Source organism: Choristoneura fumiferana, chromosome 7 (genome assembly GCF_025370935.1).
Source record: "Choristoneura fumiferana chromosome 7, NRCan_CFum_1, whole genome shotgun sequence".
NCBI classification, from domain to species: domain Eukaryota; kingdom Metazoa; phylum Arthropoda; class Insecta; order Lepidoptera; family Tortricidae; genus Choristoneura; species Choristoneura fumiferana.
The window spans coordinates 10,993,658-11,020,993 of NC_133478.1; the positions used below are offsets into that span (position 1 = coordinate 10,993,658).

The 27,336-nt window shown below is 35.4% G+C and overlaps 2 protein-coding genes across 7 annotated transcripts; one reads left to right on the forward strand and one right to left on the reverse strand.

Annotated features, from left to right (window-relative positions):
* Window positions 1-591: 591 nt before the first annotated feature.
* On the reverse strand, window positions 592-2,577 carry Tim9a (translocase of inner membrane 9). The gene is made up of 3 exons (XM_074089728.1): window positions 2,374-2,577; window positions 1,792-1,887; window positions 592-854 (listed from the first exon to the last, which is right to left on the reverse strand). Exons 1-3 carry the CDS (start codon window positions 2,407-2,409, stop codon window positions 720-722), a joined length of 267 nt encoding a protein of 88 aa, XP_073945829.1. The 5' UTR covers window positions 2,410-2,577; the 3' UTR covers window positions 592-719.
* A 4,697-nt stretch (window positions 2,578-7,274) lies between these two features.
* Window positions 7,275-27,190, forward strand: Tip60 (Histone acetyltransferase Tip60; the record flags this gene model as incomplete). 6 transcript variants are annotated; one of them, XR_012451567.1, is given in 15 exon segments in its annotated part: window positions 7,276-7,399; window positions 7,472-7,598; window positions 9,179-9,331; window positions 11,198-11,338; window positions 13,081-13,247; window positions 14,463-14,663; window positions 15,653-15,736; window positions 15,813-16,014; window positions 16,489-16,611; window positions 17,723-17,885; window positions 18,270-18,378; window positions 19,943-20,046; window positions 20,737-20,792; window positions 24,250-24,290; window positions 26,607-27,190. XR_012451567.1 is itself a non-coding variant. In XM_074090144.1 (14 exon segments), coding segments are annotated over 13 exon segments (1,602 nt in total). In that variant the 5' UTR covers window positions 7,275-7,354.
* Window positions 27,191-27,336: the final 146 nt, after the last annotated feature.

Here is a 27,336-nt window from a genome sequence, read left to right on the forward strand (position 1 = left end):
TTTAGTGGTCAAATTGACATGAAATATCGAAAATTCAAACTGAGACATGGATGCACAGAAAAACCAGAAAAAGAGACCATCACTGGGAATGAGGACCTGGGTTCGATTCCCGGTCTCTCATTCCCTGTATCTGTCTCTTTTTCTGGTTTTTCTGTGCATCCATGTCTCAGTTTCGATATGGTTTCACGGATACCCGGCAAAAAAACAAATGTATGCAGTTGAAATAGAGAAAATAAAAATGACTCCAAAAAGCTTGTACAAAATAATTTTTTGTGGTCAGGTCAGAAGAGAATGGAAGAAACTTAAAACTCGAAAAGTTCTGGTGTTGCTGATGTAGATATCTGTTGTTGCTGACTGTACAGTCACCTGCATTAATATCTGCCACAGCGGAGCATGCAAAAATATCTGACACATTCTACCGGCCCTGGAAATAGAGTTGTATCAGATTTTTATATATTATTTTCTTTGTCACATATTGCTGCCCGTGACTGTACCAATCAAGAATGATTGTCACTTACCTATTTAACATGCTAACTTGATGCTACTACTCTGTTGTGCAGGTAGCCGTAAAGCAAAATAAAAATAATTAAATCCGTTAACAATATTTATTGGCCTTCATTGAAGACGATAAACTCTAACAAAAAATACAATAATTAAATTTGTATTATAAGGTTTGCACACTACAATTTGTCTTTTAAGCGATAATAATATGCAGCTTATTAGCTAGGGTTGCCACTTTTTTGAGCTAACGCCAGCATGTTCTCGTTGGCTATCATTTGGAATTCATGGAACCTCTGTGAAACTCTTTGGTTTGTCCGTAGATATTTCTCCATGCAGTTCAAGGTACATTTGTCCTGGAAAAAATAGAAATATAAGTGTTTTTTAAGCTCGGGATTTGACTTGTATGCTTAACTTATACCTTATATTATTATCATAAGGGATTTAAATGAGATCATATATAAATATAATTATCATTAAACATTTTTTTTTGCTGTGACCTTACTCTTAAAATCTTTAGAGAAGAAAGTATGTATGTATACTCTTTATCTTCATCACAAAGGTTGACTTATTCCTTTAAGGGATCTCTACCAGTTAACCTCACTATATACTTAATGGTATATAAAAGTATATGGGTGAAGACCAAAAAGCGGCACAGCGTTAAAGCTGCATTAGCACATAGTTTTAATTTCCATTAACTTTTTCGATTGTGACATAAAAATTAATCATACATTTGTATGATTAATCATACACAACGTGGGGAATGCCACAATAGGGAGACTTATTTTTGAGAAACCATTATTTAGGGTTGGTTTGTTGCATAGTTAACACATTGAATAGTTTTTGTCTCATAAAATTAAAAATCCATCAGGTCAAATAAATGGTTAGGCTTAGCAATGTATTTGGCCATTTAATTGTCCCAGCCTATATACATCCCCCTGCTGGGCACAGGTCTACTCTGAGTGAAAAGGCTTGGGCCGTAGTTTCCATGCAGGCCCAGTGCGGATTGGGAACTTGTAATATTATTATGTAACTCATAATTGAAGGAGGCCAACAACAAGAATTAATTTCGATTATGTAAGCAAATAGTATTTGAGTCTTGGTGCTTTTTATTATCATCATGTAGCCCAGATGGTTGATTCCAAAAGAAACAGATGATGATAGATTTTTTTCGACATTCATAAGTGCTTGTTATAGCCTAAATTGAATAAAGATATTTTGACTTTGACTTTGACTTTGAAACAGGGTAAAGGGTATGTAAAGTATTAATTGTAAATATTAAAGCTGTTATACCTCAGAAGGCTTTATAGATCGCGAGGTGAAGTCATGTATACAGTCATTGAAGCATAGCTCAGACAGTTTGTTGTACTGCACAAGGAAGTCCTTGAACTGTAAAACAGAGAAACATGATCATATTAGCAGCTAAATAAATAATAAATAAATAAATATCATGGGACACTTGACACCAATTGACCTAGTTCCAAACTAAGCAAAGCTTGTACTATGGATACTTAAATACATATTGAACATCCAAGACCCGAAAACAAACATTCGTATTATTCATACAAATATCTGCCCTGGCCGAGAATCGAACCCGGGACCTCAAGCTTCGTAATCAGGTTCTCTAACAACTTGGCCATCCGGTCGTCTATATATGAACCAACAAGTCCACTCAAAAACTGGCATTTGGGAACAAAAATGTAATAAGTTACATAGTCAATCGATTTATCTTTGATGGCATGATGACCAATGTAAAACTCAATGACCTGACATAAAAGAGATTTCGTGTATTCATATAACTATAATAATTAGCTTAAAAGTAGTCTTCAGTCTATGTTAAATTAATTCAAATACAATTAAAAAATGGGACTTAACAGTTTTGATTTGATCCGCTTCAGTCATCTCCGCCATGATATTGGAATGAATGAGAGATTTAGAAATTTAGTAGATTATAATAACAAGCTCTTCGCCTTGGTTCAATTCACAAACAATCTTTTTTAAGTAATAATTACTTAATAGCAAAAATACTTCAACAATTTAAAATGTTAGGTTATAGTTTTTTTTTTCGAAAGAGAAGTCAAGTAAAGTGAGTGATTTGTAAAAGTTTTGAAATATAATAAAGAAAAACGAAAGATTGGCGTAAAAAAATTCCAGTATAATTTTATACTCGAATACGTAACACAAAACATTTGACTGTGAATATTTATAAATAGGTTTACTGTAATTTTGATTTAAAAAAATGTACATTCAATTTAATTAAATGATACTTTGGCTGTATGCTTTCATAAATTCAAGCCAAATAAAATGTAATAAAAAAAATTGCAGTGTTGCAAACTTTTAATATTTCTCAGGGCTAGGGAATATTGAACCTTTTAAGGCGCAACTTGTTTTGTAATTTTTCAGTTATAATGTTATTAAGAGTTAATCGATGATATTCTACCCTAATTCGATTTATCGGATTTAGTTCAATTCGTATGGTCCAAAAAAGTTTCATTAAAAAAAATATATTCAAAAGGAAGTAAAGAAACAAAAACTTTCTTCTGTCATGTTTTGAATTAATTTTTACAAATTAACTTCGTTAGATTCAAACTCTTATCACAGGTATATTTTTACTATAAAAAAGAGGCTCCAGGCACTAATCAATGTAATATGCAATGGTTACTGCATTAATTATTATTATTATGGTCGTAAACTTTGATTTATGCTGGATCTAGGCTATTTAAGAACTTTTTTTAGTGCTCCAGTGCATAAAGTAAAATCTGCATCTAAGACATAATGCAATCAGCAGGGCTAGTACGAAACTCGAAACTCGAATTTCGTGTCGTGCGGTCCCTCTCGCTCTTGTATTAAATAGTATAAGTGTCAGAGGGACCGCACGACACGAACTTCGAGTTTCGAGTTTCGTAGTAGCCCTGCTGACACTTATACTATTCAATACGAGAGCGAGAGGGACGATACGATACCAACTTCGAGTTTCGAGTTTCGTTAGCCTAGTAGTTATTAGGCTCAAACAGATTAGTTTGTAATAAAGTGAAAATACATAATTATATTACTTTTCAAGGTCCCAAGAACGGAACGGTTAGAAGTTTTGTACTGTGAACATCATTAATCCTACTAATCCTACTAATATTATAAATGTGAAAGTTTGTGAGTGAGTGAGTGAGTATTTTTGTTACTTCTTCACGCTTAAACGGCTGGACGAATTTGGATGAAATTTGGCGGAAAGTTAGTTTATAACCTGGATTAAAACAAAGAATACTTTTTATTCCGATATTCCTACGGGATAGGGATAAAATCTTGAAATAACAACCGCTAGGCTTAGAGTCATTAAATTTAGTATGTAGGTAGTTGGACGTCTGGAATAAAACACAAATGACTTTTTGACCCGATATTCCCACGGGATACCTAGGGAAAAAATCTTAAAATAACAACCGCTGGGCTTTGAGCCATGAAATTTAGTATGTAGGTAGCTGGACCTCTGGAACCACACATAGGCTACTTTTTATCCCGATATTCCCACGGGATAGGGATAAAATATCGAAATAACAACCGCTGGGCTTAGAGTCATGAAATTTGGTATGTAGATAGTTGGACGTCTGGAATAACACATAGGCAACTTTTTGACTCGATATTCCCACGGGATACCTAGGGATAAAATCGAAATAACAACCACTGGGCTTAGAGCCATGAAATTTAGTGTGTAGGTAGCTGAACCTCTGAAATAACACATAGATAGGCTACTATTTATCCCGATATTCCCACGCGAAAGGGATAAAATCTCGAAATAATAACCGCTGGGCTTAAGAGTCATGAAATTTGGTATGTAGGTAACTGGACATCTGGAATAACACTTAAGTGACTTTTTGAACCGATATTCCCACGGGATAACTAGGGATAAAATCTCGAAATAACAACCACTGGGCTTAGAGCCATGAAATTTGGTATGTAGGTAGCCGGACGTCTGGAATAACACATACGCTACTTTTTATCCCGATATTTCAACGGGATAGTTTTGTAACTAAGGGACCCCATACATCCGTGTATTATTATTATTATTATTTTGTATTTTTTCTTTAATTGTACACTTACTGTAGTTTTTAAGTATTTTATTTGTAATTATTTTATTTTGAAAAAATGACTTTCTTTCTGCAAAGCTTCTTGCGGCGCATTCTTCTTGGCAATGATGGTCTTTCCGAAAGCGCTGGTATTTTAAAAAATGACGTGTAAAAGTGCCCATTGCGGCCTATTTACTGAGTAAATGATTTGAATTTGAATTGGATAGGGAAAAATTTTGAAATTTTAGCACTGGGTTTAGAGTCTTGAATATTGTACAGTTATTCACAACACAACCTCAATGAAGACCACGATATAAATTTTGGAAATTTCCAGGGGAATTTTGTAAAATCCCAAAAATTTCAATTGCAACTACCAGACCGAATAGTTTACGCGTGCGAAGCCGCGGGTAAAAGCTAGTATTATAAATGCAAAAGTTTGTAAGTGAGTGAGTAAGAATGTTTGTTACTCCTTCACGCTGAAACGGCTGTACGGATTTTGGATGAACTTTGGTATGTAAATAGCTGGACGTCTGGAATAAAACATAGGCTATTTTTTATTCCGATATACCCACGGGATAGGGATAGAATCTCGAAATAACAACCGCTATTTTAATTTATCTTCGGGAAGTCCCACGGGAAATTTTAAGAATCTCGAAATTTCAATTCAGGTGCTGGATCCAATGAGTTATGTGTGCGAAGCCACGGGTAAACTAGTATTATAAATGCGAAAGTTTGTGTGTGTATGTTTGTATCTCCTTCACGCTAAAACGGCTGGACGCATTTAGATAAAATTTGGTTTACAGATTGCTGGACATCTGGAAGAACCTATAGGCTACTTTCTATCCCGATATTCCTACAGGATAGGGATAAAATCTCGAAATAACAACCGCTGGGCTTAGAGTCATGAAATTTGATAATTATGTACTCGTAAGAAGCTGGACGTCTAAAATAACACATACATAAGCTACTTTTTATTCCGATATTCCCCGGGATAGGAATAAAATCTTGAAATTTCTATTGCGTGTGTTTAGTCTTAAAATTTTGGACACTTGTTCTTAACACAACCTCAATGAAGACCACGATATAAAATTTGGGAATTCCAAGGTGAATATTGTATAATCCCGGAATTTCTAACTACCAGATCGAATAGTAGATCGAAGCCGCGAGTTAACTAGTGTTATAAATGCGAAAGTTTGTGTGTGAGTGAGTATGTTTGTTATTCCTTCACGCTGAAACGGCTAAACGGATTTGAATGAAATTTGGTAAGTAGATAGCTGGAATCTGGAATAAAACATAAGCTACTTTTCATCCCGATATTCCCACGGGATAAGGATTAAATCTCGAAATAACAACCGCTGAGTAATTAAATTTGGGATAATTGTTTTTAATGAAACGTTAATGAAATCGACGATGTAATTTTTGGAAATTCCCACGGAAATTTTGTAACATCCCATAATCTCAGTTCAACCGCTGTCTCTATTAATTTACACGTGTGAAGTGATAAATATTTGAACTAAATAACTTGCATGCTTGCTTGCATTATTGCTTGCACCTTTAGGATTATGCTTGTTTGATCTGTTGTTTACATACTTGCTTGCATTCTGGCTTGCATCTTTGCTTGCATGCTTGGTTGCATGCTCGCTTGCATGCTCGCTGATATGCTTGCCTGCATGCTTAATTGCATGCTTGCTTGCATGCTTGCTTACATGTCCACTTGTATGCTTGCTTGATTGCTTACTTTACTTCTTACATGTACTTTCTTGACATGTTAATGGTTCATTGATTGAATAAAAGGAGAATGAATGAAATTAATGAGTAAGTGTCAAAATCCCGCTGTCATTACATGACATATTCTTGTGTGCATGATCTCAACTCTAGTAGCACTACCTATAGGATAGGATGATAAATCGTTAAACAATTAAAAAACTTACTAATTTAAACTTGAACTTTATTTTACAAAAGAGAGCAATTAGAGCAATTTATAAATTGAAGACAATTGCATACGTTTTTATAATAAAAATCCAAAAAATATTACAAATGAAACGGATACAAAATTCAGATTTATTTTCAAGAAGACATTAATATCTAAGGCGTATTATAAAGTTAATTATTATATATTATCATGGACAGGGATATTTGGAAATAATTCAGATCCGCATTAGCGATCCCTTCAACTAGCCAACCTACACTGTGTTAAAAATAAAGTTGTGTTAAATACTCGTGATGTATAGATATCATTTAATAATATTATAAATCTGTTTTAAAAAAATATACCTCGTTGAGTTTCTTGCCGAATTCTTCTCAACAGAGGTAGGTTTTTCCAAACCAGTGGTAGTTTTTTTTGAAATTCATAAGTGCTTGTTATAGCCTAAATTAAATAAATATATTTTGACTTTGACTTTGACTTTGATTTGAAGGGGAGGGAACTAAATTTTGTAAGAACTATAACGAACATAAGTGAATGTGAGCGGTTAGTTCCAATGGAGTGCCAAAAGTTTCTCGATGAGGACTACGGTGTAGATGTCGCTAGCGTCACTGCTTAAGTGGCTAAATAAGAAACAAACAAGCTGAGATATGAGGTGCATAGGGGAAATTCGTGTCTGTACTGTTGACCAGCAGTGGTGTAGTATTTTTTATAATTCTTATTTTTGTTGCAGTATCGAGTTAAATTACTGGCAACATTTTTTGTTTTGTCTGTAATCTGCTGACATTTCATTTGACAGATGTTAATTAAACTGACAGTATAGCTCAGATGAGCAGGCTTCTGTTTTTCTAGAACAAGTTTGTAAATATTTATCATAATGAACGAAAACGACGATGAACTTACTACTTTTTGTGATTCAGCGGTAATTACTCTTTCGAATGATGTATAATTTATACATATCTGTGTTACTTCTTTTATGCCAAAATTGTTGCAGGCTGCATTGGTAGAAGGCTGTAGATTGCCTGTTCGCATGCAAGGAGGCAACGACTGGCCTTTAGCAGAAATTATTAGTATAAAAGAGATCCGTGGACAGAGGGGATACTATGTACACTATGTTGATTGTAAGTTATTTTCTTCATTCAAGTACATTACAGCGAGTTCTGAAAACATTCCTCTTGTTTATGTTTCAAAATATCTATAATAGTCCTTAAATGCATTGTTATGGCTATAATAAAGTACTATGTGTGTATTTATTCTTTTTTAGAGCCATAAGCAGGCTCTTCAAGGCTAGAGTGAATAGGCTGTTACTGAACCAGTGAGATACAAATTTTGCTTTTTTTTTTTTATTCGACTGGATGGCAAACGAGCAAGTGGGTCTCCTGATGGTAAGAGATCACCACCGCCCATAAACATCCGCAACGCCAGGGGTATTGCAGATGCGTCTGCACTTAAACTCAGATAAGATAGGGAGCAATCAGTGTCGGTTTCATGTAAAAAAAATGACATTCAAACGCTTAGTGTAAACACAAAATTAACTTTAAATTTGTTTGATTCATGGAGGTTGTATTTTTTTTGTGAAAAGCATTTAGAATAGTTTCTAGTAATCTGTCTATCCGCAATTCTCATGTCAAATATTTCTGTGTACTTTTTGTTTTTTACTGTCGAACACTTGTCGATAGGCAAGCTTTGATAGGCATGTTTGTAAATAAGTAATTTTTAATAAAAAATATGTCTCATCTGGTTATCAGATGGGTGAAGGTCGTTCTTCCACGTCTCCTCTACTATTACCTCAAAATTCTGTCATGGAAGAATGGATTGGAAAAAAAAATGTTGCAATAGGAATGGCCCCATGGCCTAGCTGAAAGTAGTCACCAAGTCTCCTGGCATCTCCTGAAGTCTGATGAGTGGATTTGAGGGAAATCAAGGGCACTCATCAAATCTTGTAGAGACCTATGGTTATTTGTGTTTATTTAGTAGTAACTCATGCATTTGCTCTTGGAAATCACCATTTGGTGAAGTGGAACTGATGAGGAAGAAAACAGTTGGCAACTGGAACTACTCAATAAAAGTATTTCACAGGTGGAGATTTGATTACTTTAACACAGTTGCTAAGCAATTCATGCTCGTTGCAATGCATATAGTGAAGTAGATGGTGGAGCACCAGGAAGACTCCTCAACAATTTTATTAACATCTCTGCATCAGAAAAAGCAATTTTTTGTAAAAGGTTCCAAGTAGTTTACATTAAACTATTGTAACTTAGATAAGTTACAATAAAAAATGACCAAAAAAATTATACCAAATAATTTAACTGGGTTCTAAAACCATAAACATATTTTTCTACCAATTTCAAGTGCTTTAATTATCTATTGGGCATCTAATGATCCTGCTGGCTGGTGCTGAGGCACCAATTTAAAACTGGTAGGAAATTGTTTTTATGGTTTTTTGGAGTCAGTTAAATTTTTTGTTGAAATTGTTATATCTTTGTTAGTCATTTAGTACTTTATTAAGAACAAATTGACATTAAGAATAGTGGCCGAATGTACTTTGTAAACCGCAATTTTTTTTGATGATAGATTAAAGAATATTGAGAAAAGACCACATTTGTTAAAATAAGTTAAGATATTGCAATAACCTGAATATTTATTTTAGAGGCTAATATAATAATATCAGTGTAAGGTAAAATTATATTTTTCTTTTTAGTCAACAAGCGCCTTGATGAGTGGGTATCGGAGTCTTGGCTGGACACACGCAAGGTGCAGTTCCCGCGGAGAGATGGAGCCCCCACCGCAGGCACTACTACTCCTAAGAAGACGCACATTGGTTCAGGAGGTGGCATTATGCCTAATGTTATTAGTATGTGTTTTGCTGTTTTAGTTCTAGATGCTATTTTTTTTAAATGCACTCTATTAGCAAGTACAGGCTTATGGGTCATGATATGAGCCACCACAATTCTAATTGAATTTACTAATACATGTAGGTAAAAGTAGACAATAGGCATTTTTGTTACAAATAAATGACCTTAGACCAAATAAAACATTAAGATAAAATTCTTCAAATAATAATGTGTGAAGGGGTAATATTATGCCTTTGTTTTTGCTCTTCTGCACAGCTCAGCTTAACTATTTGCTTGCTTAAGTTTGTTTGCATGCACTTGTGCATGCTATTTTATACACATAATGTGGCATAGTTTTACTGGCCTCATACTTTATAGTTTGCAGAACTCTGTCTTTACCTTTTATTCAGTCTTAGACTAAAAAAAAAAGCAAAGAAGAAACTTTCTATATTGTTTTAGAGACGAAATGAGATACTTTTGTCTTAATCTTTAGAGATTGGTGTCAAGGATGGTGGTGGTATTAAAAGTACTGCAAATTTCCTTCTTTCTTCACTTTAAGTGATTTGCGTCACGGATTAGTGTAGCTATTTGAGGGCTAAGCTGTTCTGGGCCTCTCGCTTAAGGGACCCTGGGTCCCTAACCTGCAAATAATGGTTAAAAAATAAAGTTAGTAATGCTTTACGCGCAAACAACACCAAAAAAAGAGAAGATAACACTATCTTCTATATGCAAGAATTCAGGGGCCCAATTTATTTTTTGCACTGGGGTCCTGGTTTATCTAGTTTTGCCATAGTGTCACATCATACATATTCAAATGTGTCAATTGAACACTAAATCATCTGTAAAAAGTTAACCGAACAATGTAGAACAGTTTGAGAAAATTTTAAGATCCTAAAATAAATTCACCATGGACTTGGTTAATAATATCTCTGCAATCCAAAGTTAATGTAGGTTAAATTACTTTTTGTTCAATGTTCAGATCTTTATGATCATCATATGAACATCATATGATCATCATATGAACATTTATGGAAAACTAGCTGTTGCCCACGGCTTTGTCCCCATTTCAGTTTTTTACACAATTATTACTAACACTACAATACAAACCTGACAATAACAAACACAAAGAAAAATAAGTGTACAGCCACCAGCACCAATATCTGACACAACAAGTGTGCGTAAATATCTGATACGACTCTTATTTTCTAGGGCCGGAAGGTCGTGTCAGATATTTTTGCACGCTCCGCTGTGGCAGATATTAATGCTGGTGACTGTACATAACTGATTCGATGCCGTGGCGACCATGTACCGGAAAACGAAAGCGATAACGAGCCTCCCACTAGATGGACTGACGACATCGCGAGGGTTGCTGGCAAGTGCAAGTGGCGAGTGATCGTTCATTGTGGCATTCCAGGGAGGCTAGTTCAACAGTGGACATCTTCCGGCTGATGATGATGATGATGATGATGCACGTTGCTTTAACTTTTTATTGGAAATAGTTGAATGGTGTTTGCATGTTCGTGGTGTTAGAAATTTTATGCCTTAAATTATTTTTCACATTTTATGAAGTGCTCAAATTTTTTGATAAACTGAGCTTTTATTAGAGGTGAATTCACTCGTACAATTATCAACATTCACCACTTTTCATAGACAACTAAACTAAAAACTGATTGTTTCCTACTGTATGTATTAAAATTTTGACAAGGTAAGCTATGCTATTAACTATGCATTGTCAAAATCTAAAACCTGCCTTCCTATTATCCCAATCAATGAATACAATATGTGTTGTGTGTGATTTGCAGCCTCAAAAATTATAACAAAACATGCAAATCAAATTCTTTTTAAAATTACTTGTTGTAAGTACCTATTGTTTTTTTCTTTGGCAGATGATATAGTCTGCAGTGATGTACCCAAGTCTAATAACAATAGCCATAGCAGTAGAGAAGCGAGTGTGCCACAACACAAAATACCGGAAAGGACACATTTTAGCGAAGCATTAAACGGCTCCGCTCACAAAAATGCACCCGGTAGGTCTACTTTCTTTCATTGCTTTGTTTTCTGGTTGTGGTTAAAGGATCTGTTGAACTATAAAGTACCTACTTAATGAACAATAGATTATGATGTTTGAAGATATAAAACAGTAAGTATCGGTAAATTCTAGAAATATGAAGGTACTTTATTGTGCAACATTGCCGATATACATTAGCTAGTAGAATTATTATTGACTTCCTTTTACTAATGAATGGTATGAAAATGGTAGGTAATTTCAATGCTTATTTGTTTCTGATATGTATAATTTTTCAGCAGTCTCTAGTCTAGTCTCTACATTGTGGCGGCTTCAAATGGCGCTGATACTAATTTAAACAATGGTGTTTTATGATAGGCATGTAGTTTGATTTTTAGACATGGCTGTTTGTAGACTATGTGACTTTTGTAGAGTTTTGGCGTTATTAAATTAACGATGACGTATGATGATTCTACATACCGTTGTTTTGAAAAAGATAACTGGCTTTAACCCGTTTTACTATCAGTGCGGCTAAAGCAACTAATTTCTTACATTTTATAGCTTTTTTTAGGGTTCCGTAGCTAAAATGGCAAAAACGGAACCCTTATAGTTTCGCCATGTCTGTCTGTATGTCTGTCTGCCTGTCTGTCCGTTCGCGGCTTTGTTCGGGGACTATCAATGCTAGAAAGCTGTAATTTTGCACTAATATATATGTAAATTATGCCGACAACATGGTAGAATAAAAAAAAAATAAAAATTTGGAGTACCTCCCATAGACGTAAACCTTGTAGTGTGGGGTATCGTTGGATAGGTCTTTCAAAACCATTTTCCCACCAAACAGGGAGTTGCTAAAACGATTTTTCGATTATGTGATTTGTGTGCAAATTTTTATTAAAATCGAGCGTTCCCCTCTAAAATCTAGACCGGTGGGTGGAAAAATTTGAAAAAATTCAGGATGGTAGTAAGTATATCAAACTTACAAGAAAAACTATAACGGTTAAGTTTTCTTGAGAATTATTAGTAGTTTAAGAGTAAATAGCAGCCTAGCCTAAGGTATAAAATATACCTAAACTTGGAGTATTCCGTACAAAATACGAAATCCTTAGAAAAATATTACTTAATTTTTTCGTAATGGCTACGGAACCCTATTTCGGGCGTGTCCGAAACGCTTTTGGCCGGTTTTTATATCTTTCTTACCCAGAAAATATACACAATTTTAATATTCTTCTCCGCAACCTCCTGCAACGACCAGTTCTGTCAGATTAGATACAGTGATGATTCCAACAAGATCATTAGTTTATCTGCTTTCTCAGGTCCTTAGGTCCTTTATTATAACTTTGTTTCGGCTCTCAACCTAATTCCTATCGACACTTTAGATTGTCTCCTCCTTAATAGGTTCAAACATTCCGGAAGATGAAAAATAGGGTGCAGTGGAAACCATATCAAGAGCCCATGACTTATGGCTGATTTCCCAATTTAAGGATTAGCAGTTCTTGTTCCATAAGCACTCCTCTATTATCTATGGAACAAACAGAAATGTACTTATAGGCATTCAAGAATCTTCTCTTACATAGGCTCTTAACGTGGGCGGTAACTTCCATATCGACGAAGGCTTTCAGGAAGACAATGACAGTACGCTCATTAACAACGTGGAAGCGTTTTTTAGTAACAGAAAAGGGGGCTCTTCAGGAAAAAAGATTCAACCCTTTTTTTGGAAAAAGTAAGGAGAAAATGTGGTTTAATAAAACAATCGTATCGTTCTAGTCCCAACGATGGCGCAGGCGGCTGAGCCCCGCGCGCTTATATCCCGCCCCGCGAGCCCCACTCTCGTCAACGACTCGCCCTGTCTCGTCAACGGGGGCGCGGTGCTCGCCGCGGCGCTACAGAAGAAAATGAACAGGAAGAGAAAGGCCAATTCTATTGATAATGAGGTGAGGTTTAATTTAGATCTCAAGTATATTTATATGATCGATGCTTGCGCTTGTATTCTATTCGGAGTTGTATAGCGTTCACTTTAAACTGAAGTGTTTTCTTTTCTATGACACGAAAACTCAAGTTTTTCTCTGAACTTCTTGATCTTTGAGATTATCAATTCGGTTGTATTTTTTTATGTTTGTTACCTCAGAACTACGATTTGAATTATTATTTTGCGTTCGTCTATGAATGTTTTCAATTAGGTCCCATAAGCACCAAATCAGGATCTGATGATTGGATCTTAAGGAAATCGAGGGAACTCTTCAAATGTCGTTGGGGCACCTATAGTAAATTGGATAAGTATATTTAGTAGTAACTCGTGTATTTGCTATTGAAAATCATCATTTGGTGAAGTGGAACTGATGATGAAGACCACTGTTGACCATCGGAGTTATTACTAATATAACAAGTATTTCACGGGTTGAATTTTAATTACTTTGACACAGTTGCTAAGCAATTTATGCTCCTCGTAATGCATATGGTAAAACGGGTGGCCGAAGCACCAAGACTCCTCAATAGTGAACTTCTCTGCATCGGAAAAAGCAATCTTTCGTAAAAGGTGACGAGCAGTTGATATTAAACTATTGTATCTTAGATTATTTACACCAAAAAGCGTGAATAAAAAAAATTATAACAAATAATTGAACCAACTACAAAAAACCATGAAAATAATTTTCTACCAGTCTAAAGTCGGTCGGCGCCTCAGCACAAGCCAGCAGAAGTGATTGAAGCCTAATATAAAGTTCGTAAGTAAGGTAGTTGACTATAGATCCACTCCTGCTGGCTCGTGCTGAGGCATCGACCGACTTCAGACTGGTAGAAAATTATTTTCATGGTTTTTTGTAGTCGGTTCAATTTTTTTGGTTATTTTTTTTTTTTACATTACTAACTCGACTTTCCCTGTGAAGCAATAATAAAAATAAGACAACAACTACTTATCCTATCGCCATCCCAGGGTCTGACTGAAACTATCTCTAACTCCAATTTCATCTATATCGATTCTGCGGCTTACCTAAGCGTGTAAAAGTAACAGACAGACAGACAGTTGCTTTCGCGTTTATAAAATTAGTAACGCTCATTAACTACTATCAACAGGAAGCTCCTCTCGAAAGCTCTTTCAATTGTAAAGCACAGTAAAGCGGCCACTTTAACATGTTTAACAAATCCTACAGCAAGAAACCGTGCCATCGCAAGACTCGTTGGACGGCGAGGCAATAACCAGCGGGGCGGCGACGCCGGTCCCGCGGCCGCGGCAGTCCGGTAGCCTTGTGGCGCATGGCCATGATGACCTGGTCACCCGGATGAAGAATATAGAGATGATCGAGCTCGGCAAGCATAGGATACGGCCGTGGTACTTCGCGCCGTACCCACAGGTGATTTTGGACTAAGAACGTAGCAAAGGACGTCTACCTCGTTATGTAACTGGTTAACTAAAACTGCTTAATGTGTTTGTTTATCCTAAACACTGTATTTTTGTGTTTTGTTTGCGATGCTGTTAAAAAACTGCTAGTTTTAATTGTCGACAATAATACACCCATAAAACAGCTGCTCTAATTGAATAAACGACACAGTTGATACTCCAGTACAGTTTTATATAATTTACTCGCTTGATCATCCTTTAATAAGTCTTCAGCTATTAATGTACAGTCCATTTCATAAGCTTGTGAGCATAAATTTGATCAAAAATATCTGAACACGCTTCTACGCCGTTAACAATAGTCGTGTTCAAATTTTTTTGATCAAAATTTTGCTCACAAGTTTATGAACTTGACTGTACGGTGTAAAGTTTTTTTTACCTAAATATTTATTAGGTAATTTAATTGGTTCGATGTATGTACAGTCAACGTCATAAATAAGTGATCATTTTTGTACCTTGTCACTTTAACGTCATGTTTGAAAAGCCATACGAAATTGTGTAACGAACTAACGACTGAAAGCGACAAGGTAGAGAAGTGATCACTTATTTATGACGTTGACTGTACAAAACATATTGAATATCTATAGTTTGTGTTGAAAAATTACTTTCTGCTAAGCTTCTTAAGAAGAATGTGCCTTCTTGGCATTGATGGTCTTTCGGAAAGCGCTGGTAGTTTAAAAATGTGACTTGTAAAAGAGCCCTTTACCAGCTACTTACAGAACAAAAGTATTGTTTTTTTTTTTGTTTTGATTGTAGGTACAGTCTAGGTCAAAAATATATACACTTTACTACCTTGTCACTGCCAATTGATGTTTGAACTTTTGTTTAAAATTGTCTGGCATACAGTGACAAGGTACTAAAGTGTAAAGATGTCTTTGACCTTGACTGTATACGTACCTACCTACTCTGTTTTAATAATATGTAATTAATTACTTTTCTTTTTAGGAAATGGTGAATCTCCCTTGCATATACATATGCGATTTCTGTTTAAAATATAGAAAAAGTCGAAAGTGTTTGGAGAGGCATTTGGTAAGCACACATTTTATGAGACTATTAAAGTACTACCAAGTAAGAAACAACGTTAATTTTTTTAATTTATTTACAGATTAAATGCAAACTAAAACATCCGCCTGGCAATGAAATCTACCGGAAAGGAAGTATTTCTTTCTTCGAAATAGACGGTCGCAAAAACAAATGCTACGCGCAGAACCTGTGTTTGCTCGCAAAATTGTTTCTGGATCACAAGACGTTGTATTACGACACGGACCCATTCTTGTTTTATGTTATGACAGAATATGACTCAAGAGGTACCATTATTTTTATAAAAGTATTTTTTTGAATATTCTGATATTGTAAGCAATAGAAGCTAATGTTCACTGTGCTAAAATATTAGCTATCTTCCTTACCTAATAGATGGTAACTTATTGCAATCACTAAAATCGTTTGCCCTAATTTGGACTTCACGTCACGAAAAGTATTTTGACAGTTTTTGTTAGGCAATAAAACTCATACATAGGCATACTGTATCGACCTTTTTTCGTTTGTCCGAAATATGAAATTTATTTTCAAAAATTAATATAAAACACTATCATAACAGACTGATTATCTGACTGACTAGAGCTAGAGATTTTAAATTTGGCAGATATTGAAACTTGAGCATCGAGAAGTGTGCTCAGAAGGGATTTTTGGACTCTTATTAGGATAGAGAACAAGCCTATTTCATATCACGTGGGTTAAGCCGCAGGCATAAAAATGTTACTTATGAAATGTTTCTTTTCCAGGATTTCACATAGTAGGCTATTTTTCAAAAGAAAAAGAAAGTACAGAGGACTACAATGTAGCCTGTATACTGACACTACCCCCATACCAAAGAAAAGGATATGGAAAACTTTTAATAGAATTTAGTGAGTATCAAGCCGTGTGATTTTATTTATCAAGTTCATATCAAGTTGCTACCTACCAAATATGGCAAAAATGGCCGTTATCAAGTAAATTCTGACGCATTTGCAATGCTTACTTGTTGCGTGCGACAGAGTAGTAAGTATAGCATTTTTTTTCAATGATTGACATTAACAATAATCAGGAACTTCATAGTTGTGCAATGTGTCGGGATTGACTACTTAGCGGCCGGCTACTATAGTTGCAATTTTTTTTTTATTCATAATGCCTTGCGAGAAGCAATCGCTCACTCGTTTCAACTTTATAATCAAAGATTAAGAAGTTAAGATATGCCTTCGCAACGAAAACCTGTAGTAACATTAGACGCTACGGCGTGGTACTGAGAAAGTAGTGCCATATTTTTTCTTTGTCATGACATTTCGGAGTTGACACATTTCGTTGCGGACAAAGTATGGTAAGGGCGTATCTAAACTCTTAAATCTTTGTTTATAATAATAATACTAGCCTGTTACCCGCGACCCCGTCCGCGTAGAATTCTTTAATCGCTACCCCGCGGGAACTATGCAATTTTTCCAAGATAAAACTATCCTATGTTCTTCACTGGGACTCGAACTATCTGTATCGAATTTCATCTAAATCGGTTCAGCGGTTTTGACGTGATGGAGTAACAAGCAAACAAACAGACTTACAAACTTTCGCAATACGGTATTTGACTATTTTGTATATGTTTTATAAATTAAAACTACACAATACCTGTTATCGAATAGATAAACAATTTTTAAGCTACCTTTACAAATAACAAAGTTATAAAGGTTTGAAATTCAAGATTAGACAGAGAAAGGCATACTGGCATGTGACGTCACACGCCAGTACCGCCATACTTGCTGCATAGAGAAAAGCGTTTGAGAAAGAGACAGGTATATAGATTTTTCACAAAATCACTATAAATCCAATTTTCAACCGATTTTAATTTTCTCTTCGCTAGACACTATCTGTATACCTATATTTTCATAATAATATTAAGATATAGCAAAATCAGGAGTTGTCAAATACCGTATTATAATATAAGTGGGATACATTTTTGTGTAGGTATTGCAACTTTTTAATTGTCTGCAGGTTACGAATTGTCCAAGTTCGAAGGTAAAACTGGCTCCCCTGAAAAGCCGCTCTCTGATCTCGGCCTCCTATCGTACAGGAGTTACTGGGCACAGACCATTTTGGACATACTGATGCATAGTAAACCAGTCGGTGACAACGAAAAGCCCATAATAACTATAAAGTGAGTTACTGGAGTTTTCATATGTGTTCCTTTGTCTTAATCATTTTACAGCTAAGTGTTGTTTAAGTAAAATTTACGTTCGTCTGTTCAAAGTATGAATTCATGGTATCATTTTGTTCCCCAAATCACAGTATAACCTTGTATGTGATCTAGCATTGCTTTTTGTTGATTAAAAACTGGGTTTATACTGTGGTTTTAGGGAGAGTAATATTAGCAAAATTGGCGCGCTTTGCAAACTAAAATAAATGAAAAGAATTGAATAAGGCTTTTCTTATAATATGGAAAAATAACAAATAACTCACGTTTTTGAAATGTAGCTCTAAGTTTCGACCAAGGCCAGGAGTACGTAAGTTTTAGTCTAATGCTTTGTAATTTTTTTAACAGTGAAATCTGCGAAATGACCAGTATTAAGAAAGAAGATGTGATAAGTACGCTACAGAATTTAAATCTCATCAATTATTACAAAGGGCAGTACATCATCTCAGTAAATCAGGTACCTACAGTTAAAACTACTGTGGCCGTTAGTTCACCAACGTACTGGCCATCAGTAAAATCGAGCTTTCCCCAGTGTGATTTGACCCTTATCCGTAATTCAGATATACTTGTGACTTTCCCAATAGTAAATTTAAGACTTGTTTTAGTACTTTTAAATGTTTTATTCATTTGTTTTAGTCGGGTCTGCTGCGTGTGTTTTGCCTTCAATAATACACATAAACTATACTTGGTTTGGATAAGTATTTAACTAAATGTAAAAAACAACGCCAATTAGTGTCTTATTTTTTTTATTTTTCTTTAATATTGAAATTCCCCCATCAAACTGTCTTAACATTTACATTTCTGTATTGAAATACACTAGTCTAGTTTGTATTACAATGATAGATAGTAAAAAGTTTAAAATCCTTGAATGTACCAAATCTGGCAGCTGGAGTTTGTTTACATTTAGTTAAATACCTATTCAAACCAAGTATAACCAACTTGTCGTCAACATACCCAACATTGTCATTTCAAAGTTCAGTATTATTTCAACAATAACGACTGAACCGATTTAACTGAAATATAGCTAAGAACTACTCGAACTCCTCGCTTTCACGTAAAGAAACCGCACTGAAGTGGAGACTTGAGAGCTACGACACAGACTTTGGCGTCAAACTTATAACACCTCTTCTTTTTCCGTGAGGGGTTGAAAAACGTGTAGAACAAAATGCTTTATTTACCTTAATTATTGCTAGTTCTTGGGTTTTGTGTCGAGGAAAACACACGCTTTAGACCAGATTTTGATATCCTTGTTTTTGGGTTCGGTGTGGCTATACGACTAATAGATTGTTGTGGTTGGCTGGCTTTCAAAAACGCAATCATAATTGAAAATAAACTTAGTTACTGAATCCCTTTTAGCGTTTCAGTAATGCCTCGCTTCCAATAGAAAATTCAATTGAGTTGACGTGTATGTGTGGATTCGGACTAGCGTTTTTTCTGCGCGTATAGGTGTCGGTACGGTTGTTTTTGCGTATAGGTACGCGCTTACACTCACGCTAGATTAAACTGAAAGCACGTGTACGCGCGTCCACGCGCTTCCGTAAACGAGCTTATATGCGTAAATAAAACGCTAGTCTGAAACCGCCCTAAACGTACCTAAGTAACTTTATGTTAATTAAAGTTATATCCCAGACCGCGGGTAGCATAATTCATAGACACGTCGGCAATTCTATCTTCCGGCTCGTCCGACAAATACACGAAACGTTGTTGAACTTTTCAATTTAATTCTTGAAAATATAGCTCCATCGATACTATCTATGTTGTTGAACTTTATCACGAAGCGAGACACTTCTGAGACGTTACAAAGAGATTTACTCGTTTAGACATCTTTCATCATTGCGTCATTGTGGCATGCTACAAAAATATCCATTAGTTTCGATATTTTAGTACCGTAACATTTACATAAAAATAATTTATGGCTAAAACATATGCACGTCGTTTGAAAATATATTTTTTAATGCCGATTTTATTGATGGCCAGTACGAAGCCTATTCCTTCGATCTGATGCCCCTTAACTTATTTAGGAACTGATGCAGCAACACGAGAAAAGTATGGAGAAACGAACTTTAAAGATCGACCCGAAGTGCTTGCACTGGACGCCCAAAGATTGGTCGAAACGTGCCAAATGGTAAGCTAACTTCATTATGTAAATTTCCTACAAAAACTGTGCTACCTTAAAGGCTTGTTGTGTTGTATGATATTTTTACCGTTAAAATATTCTTATATTGGTAACTTCTATTCAAATCCAGATTTTACTTTGAATGTTCAAAGATAATTTTCGAAATAACATTTACTTTATTTTGACTTTTTATACTCTTGTTGGCCATTATTACGCATAACATTATCAAACTTTCCTGAAAATACTCAAATAGGTTATCATAAGAATCATGATAATGTAATAATGGCCTAAACGCATAAACGCACTGAACCACTAGGTACTATTTATATTGACGGTTATTTCTATATATTTTCTAATGCGTCTTGATAAACCCGAAATGACGTCATTATATCTATCATCACGATATTTTTGATTTCAATACTAACGTTATGAATAGGTTAGATTTGATACATCAATAAAAAAAAAATGAGCTTCGGGTTGCAAATTAGACCAGAGACCATATTGTCTAGCGCGCGGACACTAGCGGTCGCATTCACCATCTCTTTCTAACCTTATCCTAAACCCTTTGACAAAAAGAAGTCGTGAAAACCATTGCGATTCCAAGTGCGTTATACAATAAGGCCTCAGAATATGATTTCGGGCAAAAGTAATTCCTTTTTTTTTGTGTTTGGCGGTAACTTGATTTCTCTTTGTCGCCAGCGTTTGAAGTGACAGTGTCACGGAGGTGCGAGCTATCTAACTCTGGCTTCCGACACGTACGCATTTTGTTCATTTTGTATTTAACCTGTATGATGGTCATTAATTAGTCATAATCATAACATAGCGTAAACAATAACGTTATTTATTTTGATCATCCGCTAACAAGTTCCATTTCATGCAATCTCACACACCGTTTTGCTTCTTCACAATGCATAATATTATATCTGGTCGCTATTTTTCACATAATATATATTATAGTCTGTGCTAATTCAATTTGGGCAATGTTGTCTTCCTTTTTCGGCCACCAAAATCCGTATTTAAAAATGACATAGCATGACATTTAGTAACAATAAAAAGAGATTGTGCAGTAAAATACAAGGAGTATTAAAAGTTATCCGGAATATAATATCAGCAGCTGGTTGGGTTAGTTTAATTTTACTTGAAAAGGTTTTTATCGGAATTTTTAGGTTCGAAATTTAGTTACACCTTAAACGCGGTATACTTTGAATATCGATCAATATAGGTTGATAAGTGTTGTCAAGCAAAAGTAAAAAAATCTGAGTAACATTTAGGGGCTGTTTCACCATCCATTGATTAGTGTTAACTGACGGTTAAATGTGATGTCGTCTCTATTAATTTGTTTTGTTCGAATAGACGGAGACATCACATTTAACCGTCAGTTAACACTAATCAATTGATGGTGAAACATCCCCTTAACAGGATAAATTGCAAAAGTTAAACGGTTCAACTCACGATTATGAGTCAGGAACGGTCTAAATAGTTTCGATCTTTTTGGAAGATCTTTTCAAAAATTAGTGTGTCCAAGACGGTGGCGCCCGCCGCACTGCCTCGCGCTCGTGAGCAACGGCAATTTTGTAATTTTCTAAATATGTCACACAAGAGGTTAAGTAATATTATTTACTAGGGTCTTAAGGCAAACTAACCAAAGCCACGTGTTGAAATGTTTTCATTATTTTTGAGGCTCTTTGTATAGTCGGGTAGACCGTAGAACCCCCAACAACAAATTTTGATTCAAGCCCCACTGGTAAATGTAATTTCGCGTAAGACCAATGTTGTAGAGGTATCATTTTGGACTGCGAAAAGATTTTCCTCAAAGTAGGTACTTCCCGCACATAATTTGGATAAGGAATAAACTTAGATATAGGATACGTGCATGATATGACAGTCGTTGATTTTCCTACCTTAGGTACTGAAACATCATGGGGCACTTGAACAGCCAAATAAGACCGCAAACGTATGAAAATGTGTGTTAAGCGACACACAAATAATTGAGAAAATGCTAAATTGATTGCTTGTTCCTTTCTAAATACTGAGCCATTCGCCCGCCACTGGCTTGGATTGTTAATCTTTGTAAAACGGTGGTATTGGTGACAAATCTTTATACAAACAAGTTGATTTGCCAGTATCTTTTTCCGTGTAAATGTTTGCTATATTTACTCCCTCTAGTCCTATCGTGTATTTAGTTAGCTCTTTTATTTAATACCATAACTCACGTGCTTAGCAATTATGTAATTACTAAAGCTCATAAAAGTTATAAGTAATCCACTTTGCTTTTCGCAATATTTACCCATCGTCATCATGGTTTTGTTGCTTCATGGGAGAGGACTTATTTTTTGCACGATGAAATCACTTGTGCTTTCAGTAAATTTAATAATACGGGTATTCAATTTTATTTATTTATTTATTTATTTATCAGTACAAGCAACTTAAATAGCCATAATGGCTGGCAAGAAAATTCTTTGCCACCTTGATGTTCAAAGTCAGTTGTAGGTAGGTTAGGCTAAAAACATTACAGACTATTAACACCTGACACTATTTACATCTGAGTTTTTCGAAATTCATGTGCGGAATTACATTTGAAATTTACCACGAGCTTTGCGGTGAAGGAAAACATCGTGAGGAAACCTGCACAAACCTGCGAAGCAATTCAATGGTGCATGTGAAGTTCCCAATCCGCACTGGGCCCGCGTGAGAACTATGGCCCAAGCCCTGTTGTTCTGAGAAGAGGCCTGTGCCCCAGCAGTGGGACGTATATAGGCTGGGATGATGATGATGATGATGACTATTTACACTATTGACCGACATGGAAATACCGACCCGATATTTCGTGTACACGCCCATACAAACTGGTATCAAAACTGGTGTCACGAAATATCAAGTAGGTATTTCCATGTTGGTATTGTATTGTACGGCCGGTATAGTCATCACCTAAAACTCAATGAGACAATCTTTCGTACTGATCTTTTAAAGTAGAAATTGGCATAAGATGGTAAAGGAGTTTCTTGGTCGACTATACAAGGTGTCTTCAAGTTTTTCCGGAATATTTCTGCAGGTGATGGATTTTGTTTCACTGAAAACCCCTGTAAACGTTTTTCAGGATTTTTTAATTGTGGTTAGCAAGTGTTTCCATACATTGATCGATGTTCTAATTGTTCCGCGTTAGGCCGCGGACACGAAGTCAGTGGGCAGCGCGGCGTGGCGAAAATGTTATCTGATGGGGGGCTACTACGAAATTCGAAAATCGAGTTTCATATCGTACCATCCCTATCACTCTCGTATTATATTTAATGAGGGCTGACGCTTATATTATTATATAAGCGTTAACGGGATTGCAAGATACGAAGTTCGAATTTAGCTCTTCGTAGTATGGGTATTTACAGAAGTTTATTGGTAACACGTTTACAAGGTCTTGGACTTTGATTGACGAAGCTAAAATATTCCATGGAAGTTTCAATTTATTTATCTTAATATTAATAACTCATGACAATGGAGTTATGTTTTAGCTTAACATACCATGGTACAATTGTGCGCCTATTTATGCGTTATTTATTACGATATACAGCGTGTCTTTTTGATACTACCTCAAACTGTAACCAGACGAAGATTTAAGTGCTGTGAACCGATATCAAAACAAATTGTTAATTTAAAATTAACTACCAGAGCGCAATTAATTTTTGAAATATTTTCACGCAGCTATGTAATGCGTACAATAATTTGTTATGAGAGAAACGTTCTGTGACAGCTGTCACGTCAACAAGTGCGACGTTTTGAATAAAAATAAAGCAGTATCACGTATCACAGAACGTTTCTCTCTCATAACAAATTATTGTACGCATTACATAGCTGCGTGAAAATATTTCAAAAATTAGTTGCGCTCTGGTAGTTAATTTTAAATTAACAATTTGTTTTGATATCGGTTCACAGCACTTTTATATCTTCGTCTGGTTACAGTTTGAGGTAGTATCAAAAAGACACGCTGTATATCGTAATAAATAACGCATAAATAGGCGCACAATTGTACCATGGTATGTTAAGCTAAAACATAACTCCATTGTCATGAGTTATTAATATTAAGATAAATAAATTGAAACTTCCATGGAATATTTTAGCTTCGTCAATCAAAGTCCAAGACCTTGTAAACGTGTTACGCATAAACTTCTGTAAATACCCATAACCAGTCATTTATGTAAAAAGGATCATAACTGTTTACAGGTAGACATGTTTGGATCAAGAAAGTAAACTTCGATAGACAAGTAAATATTTTATCGGTTTCTCAAAAACATAAAAGCTATCTTATCTAAGTTACCTCGTACGATTTTGTAATGAGTCAATTTAATGTATTGCACAATATTAAAAAGTTAAGTAAAATTGTAAAGATCGATTTTGGTTTTGGACGTTAAAAATATATACTTACCCTTATAATTGGCTAAGTAAAGTTTGTTGAAGAAGTGCAGATTTTTTTGCGAGATAGTTCAGGCCGTAGAATCAGGAAATTCAGCTGTTTTATTTTTATTTTCCATCGTTTATTGGATAATTTTATGATCGAGATGCCTTCATCCTTAAATTGTATTCATCAAATAAAACATTAATTAACGGTTTTAGGGTTCCGTAGCCAAAATGGCAAAAACGGAACCCTTATAGTTTCGCCATGTCTGTCTGTCTGTCTGTCCGCGCGGCTTTGCTCGGGGCTATCAATGCTAGAAAACTGTAATTTTGCCGGTATTAAACCGGTATAGTACGGGGGTAAATCAAAAAGTTGTTAGGATGAGCCTGAAAACAAAAGAACATCGTTTTTCTAGTTCTTATTTTTCTACATAGTTTCCTTGTTCTTCTATAGTATAGACTCTATACCTACACTTTAGGTAAGTAACGTTTTTTTTCTTTATTTCATCAAAAAAAGTATTTTCTTTAGCCTCGAAAAACTCTTTTAGAGGAATGACCCACCACCGAAAATTTATTTCGCTGATGTGCTTCTCTAATTTTAGGTTTAGGTGGATATCACTAGGGGCCCAGTTCGGATTCGGCTTAAAGCAAGCTTGTCGGATTGTTGTGTTGCATTGTCGTAGCGAAACATTAGTTTGGAACGATTTGCTACACGAAATAACTAATCATGTTCGAACGGTACGAATAATGAAATAAATTTTTACCGCCATAATAAAATATAGATAAAATTTGAAAAAAAAGCCTGCGTTCAAAAACGTCTAGCCACCATGCAATTCTTAAAACTTTTCGATTTGCCCTCGTAGTCACAAATATTTGATCCTACCGGCCCTAGAAATAGAGTCGTATGATATTTATGCACACTTTGTTATCAAACGAAAATACGAACTGAAACATGAAACTGGCAGAATATGCTGTTGACATTTATTTTAATAACTACCTGTACCTACCATATTCTAAGAAATAAACAATTTCTATTTCTATTTCCCATGAAATAGAAATAGAACACATCCACATGCACATGACATCCATATGCACAGACAAAAAAATCAGAAAAAGACACCAGCTCTGGGAATCGAACCCAGGTCCTCAGTATTCCGTGCTGCGTGCCATACCCCTACACCACCACTGGGCAGGAGACACAAATTTCTCCCATGCACCACACATTTCAGCCTGCTTTTTTCTTTGTAACTTAAGCGCTGGTCTAGGTTTTTCTGTGCATCCATGTTTCAGTTTGTATTTTCGTTGGATTTCACGTAAAAGTAACAAATTTGGAGTTGAAATAAAAAATACAAAAAGACTCCAAAAACCAATCTTAATTCACGCTTTGTTATGTTTGGATGTGGTGACTGTATGAATGTGCGGCCAGCGGCAGTGGCCTGGCAGGACCTAAATTTGGCATGAGCTCGAGCATTTTAAATTTTGCTAAGCCCTGTAACACACCACAGGTGTTAGATGATGAATTTTTTAAACGAGCAAATAACAATAAACTTGGGGTGCGAGGTCTCTTAGACCGCGAGCCCTTATCTGTGGCTCGCTCACGTCGTGTTCGCCCAGCGCCGCCTATGGTCGGCGGCAGGGCAAGCAAACTATTAATTGCTCGATCAAGCCGCTATCAGTACGTCTCTTAGCAACACACGCTAATGTATTAGAAACACACCGCGCTGCGCCGGTCGCACAGGTTGCTAAACCACGAATATACTAGGAATGAAACTGACAGTTATTTCAGCGGTAGAGAAATTATCTTGAGATAGACTCCGAGTGCAGCAGTTAAAGTCACTTTGTCTTCATGTATCTTATCTTAATTACTGTACTTACATATTACCTACACGTATACCTCTTGTTTTGTTTCTAAATTATCTTCTCTGGGTAGATGCTTAAAAGTTTTTTTTATTTTCATTTGGAGATTTCGAGAAGAAGAAACCAAGGTTGCTTATAGAACAATTATTTGGCATTTCATCCGACCATCATTAAAAATCATGACCTGATTATAGACGATGGTTCCAGATTAACTTTTGAGATTAATTAAGCTGATAATAAATATAACAACGGATTCTAAAGAAAGCGGCTGAGAAGCCCTAGATATTTTTTAATTGTGCTCCTTGTCCACTCTAATGCGTCTGTTACAGACCACCATCCTGCCCTCTTATCGTCGTTACAAGCGCTACAAGCCAAATCTACAGACAACGTAAGTTTGGTCACAAGTTGATTATTCTCTGCTGAAAGTTAAACGGCTTATTCATTTAATCCCTATTTAAGAGAGAGTCGGCTAAATGATTCGCACAAGAAGGATTCCGTTCAACATACTATATTTAACACTACACTAAAAAAACAAGAAAATAAATATTTAGTCTATATCATTAAATATTTTTACCACTAGCAATCTATAATTTTAGCATTCGGATGTATATGTACTATGTACATAAATAGTCTTCTATTAATGTTTTCCACCAATAGTGGTTTATATTGATTGTCTTTATTAAACAACGTAAAGATTAAGTTGCAATTTTCTTTGCAAGATCCTTCTCAAATTAAATATAGCTTTATTTAAATGTGCCTTGTCGGCTATAGAGGGCAGCAATGTTAGTAAAAAATTGTTATACCGTGTCGGTAAATATGAGAGCTTCATTACAACTTCAAACCTGTATTATATATGTAAAAACAAACAATGTCTTCAATTACTATTATATAGATATTTGATTTTCATTTATTTTGCTCATTTTGTTCATAAAATTTTTGCAGATTGTTGCCTTGAACTTGTTGCGTCGCGCTGAATTTAACTAAACAAATTACCGATACATGGTTCTGCTTTAGTTGTATTTTTTTAAAACTAATACGTGGTGTATTTAAATTAAATTG

Bases quoted from the DNA above. Each gene is read 5' to 3' on its own strand.
- Tim9a (XM_074089728.1), bottom strand. From the start codon at position 2,409: ATGGCGGAGATGACTGAAGCGGATCAAATCAAAACT. The intron at 1,888-2,373 runs GTTAAGTCCCAT...TCTGTTTTACAG, and splicing joins AAGCGGATCAAATCAAAACT to TTCAAGGACTTCCTTGTGCA. The intron at 855-1,791 runs GTATAACAGCTT...TATTTTTTCCAG, and splicing joins GATCTATAAAGCCTTCTGAG to GACAAATGTACCTTGAACTG.